The sequence below is a fragment of the Cyprinus carpio genome, chromosome A11 (assembly GCF_018340385.1).
Source record: "Cyprinus carpio isolate SPL01 chromosome A11, ASM1834038v1, whole genome shotgun sequence".
In the NCBI taxonomy this organism is placed as follows: Eukaryota; Metazoa; Chordata; class Actinopteri; order Cypriniformes; family Cyprinidae; genus Cyprinus; species Cyprinus carpio.
Genome location: NC_056582.1, coordinates 3,978,698 through 3,988,130, shown reverse-complemented (window position 1 = coordinate 3,988,130; position 9,433 = coordinate 3,978,698). Strand labels below are relative to the sequence as shown.

Here is a 9,433-nt window from a genome sequence, read left to right as displayed (position 1 = left end):
GCTTAGTTGCACTAACAGTGTGCTTCTGTTCACAGAAGCGCTAAACTGAGCGTTTTATGCTTAGAAGCTCAAACATAAGTTCATGATCATAAAACTAGTAACTCACTGAAATCTGTTTTCTTCATTACGGAACCATTCCATTTCATATGTGAGAAACACCTTTAATGTGGGCAAGCTTTAGTCTTAACTTTGTACAAACTATCATTCTCTAACAGGGAAAGAATGTTTTCACCACTTTTGGGCTTTCTTTCTGTTCATTTGCTTAGTTGCACTAACAGAGTGTTTCTGTTCACAGAAGCGCTAAACTGTGTATTTTATGCTTAGATGCTCAAACATAAGTTCATGATCAGAAAACTAGTAACTCACTGAAATCTGTTTTCTGCATTGCAAAAACATTCCATTTCATATGTCAGAAACACCTTTAATGTGGGCAAGCTTTAGTCTTAACTTTGTACAAACTATCATTCTCTAACAGAGAAAGAAGGTTTTCAGCACTTTTGGGCTTTCTTTCTGTTCATTTGCTAAGTTGCACTAACAGAGTGCTTCTTTTCACAGAAGCACTAAACTGAGCGTTTTATGCTTAGAAGCTCAAACATAAGTTCATGATTATAAAACTAGTAACTCACTGAAATCTGTTTTCTGCATTGCTAAAAACATTCCTTTTCATATGTTAGAAACACCTTTAATGTGGGCAAGCTTTAGTTTTTTCTTTGTTCAAACTATCATTCTCTAACAGAGAAAGAAGGTTCCCCTTCAGGAACTCGAGCTGCGTCCGAAAACGCTATGGGAACGCCCTTCAGCGTGACCGGCTCTGAATAACATGTGTAATCAGTCCCATGAATGGGCGAGACGTCATAGGCGGTGACGTAGCGACCAGGAAGCTATAAAAGCACGTGAGGTGTAGCGAGCATCAGCTTTTTGTCATTCAGTGAAGCTCTGTGTGTGTGTCAGTCGCTATTATTTCTTATTTAGTGTTGTTTGTTCACTGATAAGCTCCATTATATCAAACTTCAGTCAAGGAAGTTTTTTGGGCTAAAGCAGGCAGCGTTCAGGCTGTGTGTTTCCCTGCCCTAGAGAGAAAAATATATTGGGGTAGGGACACACGAAGTGTGTTGTCTGCTTGAGAGCGAAGCACGCAGAATCAGCTCTCGAAAAAAAGGGAGATGACGGACCGCGATGCGACCGTCTGGTACTGCTTTGTTTCACTCTCAGAAGGCTCTCTTTGAGGAGGGAGTCTTCACTAGCGTTTCCCGCGGTGCCGGTCCTGTTTTCGCCGAGGTGGAGGAGTGGCTGTGCTCGCGGGGTTCGCTTTCACGGCGCCCGCTCTCGGGGTTTCAGAAGCCCGTGTTGTGGTCCTTCCCCCCGCTTAGAGAGGGCGCGACACTCCGCCTGTCTTTCTCAGAGGAGATTGACACGGAGGGCGTCGATGAGCTCGCAGTTGCGTAAACATCAGTTGCACAAACATCAGTTACACAAGCATATTATGCCTAATATTATAAACGAGCAGCATTAATGAGGAGCGTTGCTCGCGTGGTCGGCTCTCGTAAAAAATAAGGGGGCTGATTGTGTTTCTCCGCTCTTGCCGGGCACGCTCCGAGGAGTGTGTCCTTGCTTGTAATCTTGTGATTCCGGTCCTTAGAAAATCTAGAGCTCGTTTCGAGGCTCGGAAGCCCGCGCTAAAAAGAAAAAGCGGTTTCTTCCCCCTCGGACTGTGAACTCGTTGCTGCAGCTATTTATTTCCGAGGAGATTAATATTGTTTGTGTGACTAAGCGGCTCGCGCGCTGCTGAGGCAACGCGTGTATTACATTTTCAGTTTTTGATGTAATCTTACCACACCAGACCATGTTTACTCGTTTGGTTGTTTGGCTCCATTTAATAATGAGGAATTAAATGAGGCATTTGTCTGACTATGAGAAGTTAGATATAGAATTTTTGGATTCTTGAAATGACTCTTACCACACCAGACCATGTATACTCTTCTGGGTGTTTAGCTGCATTTAATTCTGAGGAATTAAATTCAGTATTTATCTGACTATGAGAAGTTAGATATGTCACTTTCGGTTTTCGATATGAATTGTATCACACCAGACCGTGTTTACTCGTCTGATTGTTTGATTGCATTTGATTCTGAGGAATATAATGACATTTACCTCACTTTGAGAAGTTAGATATACAGGAGCTCTCGGGATAAAATATTTGAGTAAGAACACGTTTACCTCTCTTCCTCGCCGATTCCTCCTAGGCGGTCAGCAGGGGCTGCTGGGCGGAGCAGTCCCAACCTATCGTGTTCAAGCTCCTCATTCTAGGGGTGTCACTTCTCGTACTCCGTAGAGTCTAGAGTCAGAGTGGCGCTCCCAGGCCAAAGGCTTCTAGCGAAAAACGGTTCTGCGGACCGTCATTTTCGCTGGATAGCCTTCGTCGTAACGTCCTGATGCCTAAGGCCTAGGACTTTTTGAGGGCCTGCTCCCTCTGGTGAAGAGCGGTGTACTCCGCATTACATGGTGTCTATCCTGCATCCTGCCAAGTGTGCTTCATTGGGTCCTGCCCCGAGCAGGCTGTGGTCGAGTCTTCCTAGCAGATGACGTGGGTCTGAGGACCGTCATTTTTAATAGGAGACTTCAGCAATGAGAGTCCTGATGCTGTGTCTCAGGACCTTGGAGGGCAGGCCCCTCTGGGGAAGAGCGGTGTACACCGCATTACACGGTGCCCGTCTCTCCTCAGTGCCCTCAGGAGATCGATCTGCCAACCCTGCCGGTGTTCCAGGGCGCAGCGGTCTCCGGCGAGCGCTTCTCTGTTACTGCCCGGAAATGTAGCGGTGCTTAGAGGCTTGTGACCTCCACGGAGGTCTCTTGAGCAGCTAGTTCAGCTGCCCCCTGCTGGTTCGCTGCATCAAGGCACTGAGCCAGCAGCTGTGATTACACCAGAGGTCAGTCTCGAGAGACTGGTTCCCTTAGTAGACTATTTAGCAGCGTGAAAACTACTGCCAAACATGTCTCAGTGGGTCCTGCACACTGTAGTGAGAGGCCACAGAATCCAGTTCGGTTCTCCTTTGCCTCAATTCAACGGGGCTTTTTTCACCCTGGTGGGCCCCGAAGCAGGCTCTGGTAATGGAACAGAAGTAGACACTCTCAGAGGACTGAGGCCATCGAGGTGGTCCCTCCTCGCGTAGTGGTGTCCGGGTCCTACAGCCAGTACTTCACCGTTCCGAGGAAGGATGAAGGGATGAAGGGGACTGAAGTTCAGCACGCTCTCACTCAAACAGGCTGTATCTCAGATCAAGTCTGAGGACTGGTGTCACGATCAATCTAGAAAGATGCATACTCCATCTTTGAACTTGTTTGGAGGTTGATGAAGTTGGGTTTTTTGGGGGCAAAAGCCTACTAATACCGGTTCATCCTTTGGCCTTGCATTCTCACCCCACACTTTCACGACTCAAGCACATGGTGCGATGATTGGTTGATATTAGCTCAATCAGACTGGATGGCGGTTCGGCATCGAGATGTCGTTCTCGCTCACACGAAAGACCTGGGGTTAAGACTTAATGCCATGAAAGGTGTGCTTTCTCCAGTACAGAGAACCACTTATCTGGGCATGGTGTGGGATTCGACCACGGTGCAGGCACAGATGTCTCCTGTTCAGATCGAGTCGATCTTCACCGCCGTTGCGAGAGTAAGAGAGGGCCGGTCACTCACTGTCAAGCAGTCCTAGACTGCTGGGTCTGATAGCAGCTGTGTCCAACGTGAGACCTCTTGGCCTGCTGTACATGAGACCCCTACAGTGGTGGCTCAAGACCAAGGGGTTCTCCCCGAGGGGAAACCCGCTTCGCATACTCAAGGTCATGCAGGGGTCCTACGTGCCTTAGACATGTGGAGGAAATCTTGGTTCTTGTCTCAGGGCCCGGTGCTTGGAGCTCCTTGTTGCCGCGTGATGCTAGCGACGGATGCGTCCCTCACCGGCTGGGGTGCGGTCATGAGTGGCCACCCTGCCCGCGGTTTATGGAGGCATATAAACTGCCTGGAGATGCTGGCCATACTTCAAGCATTAAATCACTTTCTCCCAGACCTAAGAAGTCACCATGTGTTGGTGCGCACCGACAACACAACGGTGGTCTCTTATATCAACCACCTAGGGGTCTGTGCTCACGCCGTTTGTACAAACTAGCATACCAGATCCTTGTGTGGTCCCAGGGCGAACTCCTCTTGCTGAGAGCAGTTCACATTTCTGGGCATCTGAATATGGGAGCAGACCTCCTGTTGAGGCAGGGGCCGAGGCCGGGGGGAATGAAGGCTTCACCCCGAGATGGTGAAGCAGATATGGAGAATATTTGGTCAGGTGGATCTGTTTGCAACTCAGATGATATTGCACTGTTCCCTTTGGTTCTCTCTGACTCATCCGGCTCCACTGGGGCTGGATGCCATGGTGCAGACTTGGGCGAGGCTTTGTCTGTACGCTTATTCCCCGATCGCTCTGCACCCAGGAGTTCTGCTGAGAGTACGCTGGGACGAGGTCCATCTTCTAATAGTAGCCCCGTTCTGCCCGGGCCGAGTATATTTCTTGGATCTGATTTCTCTCCTCGACGGCGCTCCATGGGAGATTCCCGTCAGGAGGGATCTCCTCTCATAGGCGGAGGGCACGATATTCCACCCCCGCCCGGAGCTATGGAAGTTATGGGTGTGGCCCCTGAGGGGGCACATCTCATAGCTTCTGGTCTCTCAACTGAGGTTGCTGAGACCATCCTCCAATCCAGAACTCCATCCACGAGGAAACTATACTCCTTGAGGTGGAAACCTTTCACCTCCTTGTGCGAAGACTGCCAGCTCGACCCAGTTAATTGCCCAGTTGGTACAGTTCTGGAGTTCCTGCAGGCCCTTCTCTCTGCAGGGTTGACCCACTCCACCCTGAAGGTCTACGTGGCGGCCATTGTGGCCTACCGCGCCCCTCTTGGTGGCCATTCAGTGGGCAGACACCCTCTGGTTACATGTTTCCTCTGCGGTGCGCTGAGGCTGAGGCCTCCGGCCAGAAGAAGCTTATGCTAAGCGGTTGATCAGGATGCTATCCTAAAACCTTGAGTCCTCTGATCTCCCTTCACCATTGGGAGTATGGAGTATGGTGGCCTCCAAGGCCTTCTTGTCAGGTGTGTCTATGCAGGACATCTGCAATGCAGCTGGATGGTCCACGCCCCTCACGTTTGTCAGATTTTATGGTCTAGACCTGCGAGCCACTCCAGGCTCTTCTGTTCTCTCGCCTTAGCTGTGCTCCTCCTATACACACTAGGCAGGGATTTGCAAGTCTGGCGGCATGGGCATTCTCGTTCCCATAGCGTTTTCGGACGCAGCTCGAGTTCCTGAAGGGGAACGTCCCAAGTTACGTATGTAACCATGGTTCCCCGAAGGGAACGAGATGCTGCGTCTCAAGGCCATACTTCCGGCATCCCTGCCAGAGCTTGCTTCATTATTAGTAGCTGATGCTCGCTACACCTCACGTGCTTTTATAGCTTCCTGGTCGCTACGTCACCCGCCTATGACGTCTCGCCCATTCTTGGGACTGATTACACATGTTATTCAGAGCCGGTCACGCTGAAGGGCATTCCCATAGCGTTTTCGGACGCAGCGTCTCGTTCCCTTCGGGGAACCATGGTTACATACGTAACCTAGGACGTTTTCAGCACTTTTGGGCTTTCTTTCTGTTCATTTGCTTAGTTGCACTAACAGAGTGTTTGTTTTCACAGAAGCGCTAAACTGAGCGTTTTATGCTTAAAAGCTGAAACATAAGTTCATGATCAGAAAACTAGTAATTCACTGAAATCTGTTTTCTGCATTGCAAAAACATTTAATTTAAGATGTTAGAAACACCTTTAATGTGGGCAAGCTTTAGTCTTAACGTTGTACAAACTATCATTCTCTAACAGAGAAAGAATGTTTTCAGCACTTTTGGGCTTTCTTTCTGTTCATTTGCTTAGTTGCACTAACAGAGTGTTTCTGTTCACAGAAGCGCTAAACTGAGCATTTTATGCTTAGATGCTCAAACATAAGTTCATGATCAGAAAACTAGTAACTCACTGAAATCTGTTTTCTGCATTGCTAAAACATTCCATTTAAGATGTTAGAAACACCTTTAATGTGGGCAAGCTTTAGTCTTAACTTTGTAAAAACCATCATACTCTAACAGAGAAAGAAGGTTTTCAGCACTTTTGGGCTTTGTTTCTGTTCATTTGCTTAGTTGCACTTACAGAGTGTTTGTTTTCACAGAAGCGCTAAACTGAGCGTTTTATGCTTAAAAGCTGAAACATAAGTTCATGATCAGAAAACTAGTAATTCACTGAAATCTTATTTCTGCATTGCAAAAACATTTCATTTAAGATGTTAGAAACACCTTTAATGTGGGCAAGCTTTAGTCTTAACTTTGTACAAACCATCATTCTCTAACAGAGAAAGAAGGTTTTCAGCACTTTTGGGATTTCTTTCTGTTCATTTGCTTAGTTGCAGTAACAGAGTGCTTCTGTTCACAGAAGCGCTAAACTGAGCGTTTTATGCTTAGAAGCTCAAACATAAGTTCATGATCATAAAACTAGTAACTCACTGAAATCTGGTTTCTGCATTGCTAAAAACATTCCATTGCATATGTTAGAAACAACTTTAATGTGGGCAAGCTTTATTCTTAACTTTGTACAAACCATCATTCTCTAACAGAGAAAGAATGTTTTCAGCACTTGAGGGCTTTCTTTCTGTTCATTTGCTTATTTGCACTAACAGAGTGTTACTATTCACATAAGCGCTAAACTGAGCGTCTTATGCTTAGAAGCTCAAACATATGTTCAAGATCATAAAACTAGTAACTCACTGAAATCTCTTTACTCCATTGCTAAAAGATTTAATTTATGTTAGAAACACTAATGTGGGCAAGCTTTAGTCTTAACTTTGTAGAAACTATCATTCTCTAACAGAGAAAGAAGGTATTCAGCACTTGTGGGCTTTCTTTCTGTTCATTTGCTTAGTTGCACTAACAGAGTGTTACTATTCACGTAAGCGCCAAACTGAGCGTTTTATGCTTAGAAGCCCAAACATATGTTCATGATCATAAAACTAGTAACTCACTGAAATCTGTTTTCTGCATTGCTAAAACATTTCATGTAAGATGTTAGAAACATCTTTAATGTTGGCAAGCTTTAGTCTTAAGTTTGTACAAATTATAATTCTCTAACAGAGAGAGAAGGTTTTCAGCACTATTGGGCTTTCTTTCTGTTCATCTGCTTAGTTGCACTAACAGAGTGATACTGTTCACAGAAGCGCTAAACTGAGCGTTTTATGCTTAGAACATCAAACATAAGTTCATGATCATAAAATCAGTAACTCCCTGAAATCTGTTACTGCAACTAAGCAAATGAACAGAAAGAAATCCCAAAAGTGCTGAAAACCTTCTTTCTCTGTTAGAGAATGATGGTTTGTACAAAGTTAAGACTAAAGCTTGCCCACATTAAAGGTGTTTCTAACATCTTAAATGAAATGTTTAAGATGTTAGAAACACCTTTAAGCTTTAGTCTTAACTTTGAATCCGTTTTATTGGTCGATGCCTGGCCAATGAACAACGACAGCCAGTGCGACTTGGCATGCGGAAAAAAAACATTTTTATGCATGTGTATGCTTCATTGTTAAAACACTTTGACAATATTTTCATTAAATATCTTAACGGGATTTTATTGCAGTAAAAAAAAAATAGCAAATTCGTTTATTGGTTGGAGTCAGCCAATGAAATGGGACGTTTTTATGTATGCGATGACGTCACCTCATAGAGCAGATCGCGCCGTTTGGCGGTCAATGTAGCAGTCTGTCATCACGATGGAGGCATCAAGCAATCCCAGGGTAGGTTTTTCTTTTTAATAAATTAGGACAGTTTCAAAAATCAAATCATTATTATGTTTTCCTTGACTGATATGTATCACTGATGATGACTACTATCCACACAAAAATAACGTTTTGCCATTTGTTTAAATGTGGGTGCAAATGCTCAACATAATTTATTATTTAAGGCATTTTCTTTGATGTATCGTAATAAATGACGAGAAGGTGATAAGAACGCCAACGCGAAGTGTCACCATGTTATCACACTAAATGGGGTTTATTTTGAGACAATGGCCAATTGATTATGATGTTACATCCTGTTTATTACACGTTATAATGAAGTATTCCAGATTGCCGCGATGTGATCTTTTTACTAGCTACCACTCCCCATGCCTTTACCTATTGAAAATACTAAAGCTTAATACTACATAAAAAGCATTGTTAGATGATAGATGAATTGAAGGATTTACATTTTTTTTATTTTTTTTTATTATTGATATATTCATATCATCTTGCAGGAATTGTTGTTGAACCATTTATTACAACGGCTTTGCACACGTCTGTCACTTTGGCTGGAACGCATTCCTCTTGACATTGACTTCTTAGAATTTACGTGTTCTCAGGAGCTGGTCATTTTTAGTGCCATCTCAAATCAGATACCCATTCCAGATGAACTGTATGATGCACTTTATCAAGTACACCAGATAGCCATAAGAAATACTAACATGGATCCACACATCATGGTTTCCCAAGAGAGAGGAAAAAATGGCCGTCCACGGATTCTGATTTCTGAAGACTCTGTATCCCAACTGCTTACATTAGGATTGCCTGTGACATGTATTGCAAGGTTGCTAGGGGTGACCAAGTTTACAATTCATAGACACATGGTGGAATGGGGATCATCTGTGAAGGCAACCTACAGCAACATTGCAGATGCAGAGCTAGACTCACTTGTGGCAACAATCCACACAAGCAATCCGAATGCAGGTTACAGAATGATGATGGGTCTGCTGAGAGCACAAGGTCATCGGGTACAGTGGGATAGAGTTCGTTCTTCAATGCATCGAGTTGACACTGCAAGCATTGTTTCCAGGATGTCACATTTAGGATGTGTGGTTAGGAGGACATACTCTGTCCCCAGCCCAAAGTCCCTGATGCACATTGACACAAACCACAAGTTGATACGGTAAGTTAAGTAAACATTTTTTATTTTATTTTATTTAAGTATATATTGTATGCTCAGTTCAGCATATGTGACAGAAATATACTTTTTCAAGGTATAACATTGTGATATTTGGAGGCATCGATGGCTTCTCCAGGAAGGTAAAGATAAAGACACTGCTTACTTAGGCTAGAAGAGTGATGAATTAGTGAATGATAGTTATTTTGATTCTTAAACTTGTTAAAACATGCAACTTAAGTGGTATAATATTTTAAAGACTATTAACATGTTAATATGTAGAATACTTATTAAAAATTATTTTGTGTATTAATGTAGATAATGTACCTTGGTGTGTCAAATAACAATCTGGCTTCCACAACACTGTCTTTTTTCCATGAGGCAGTTCAGAAGTTTGGATTTTCACTGAGGTAA

General features: G+C 44.2%; 1 protein-coding gene across 1 annotated transcript; it reads left to right on the top strand.

The window, feature by feature from the left end:
• Positions 1-7,713: 7,713 nt before the first annotated feature.
• LOC122146549 lies at positions 7,714-9,433 on the top strand. The gene is made up of 3 exons (XM_042765768.1): positions 7,714-9,025; positions 9,117-9,162; positions 9,338-9,433. The coding sequence occupies exons 1-3, from the start codon at positions 8,565-8,567 to the stop codon at positions 9,431-9,433; spliced, it is 603 nt and encodes a 200-aa protein (XP_042621702.1). The 5' UTR covers positions 7,714-8,564.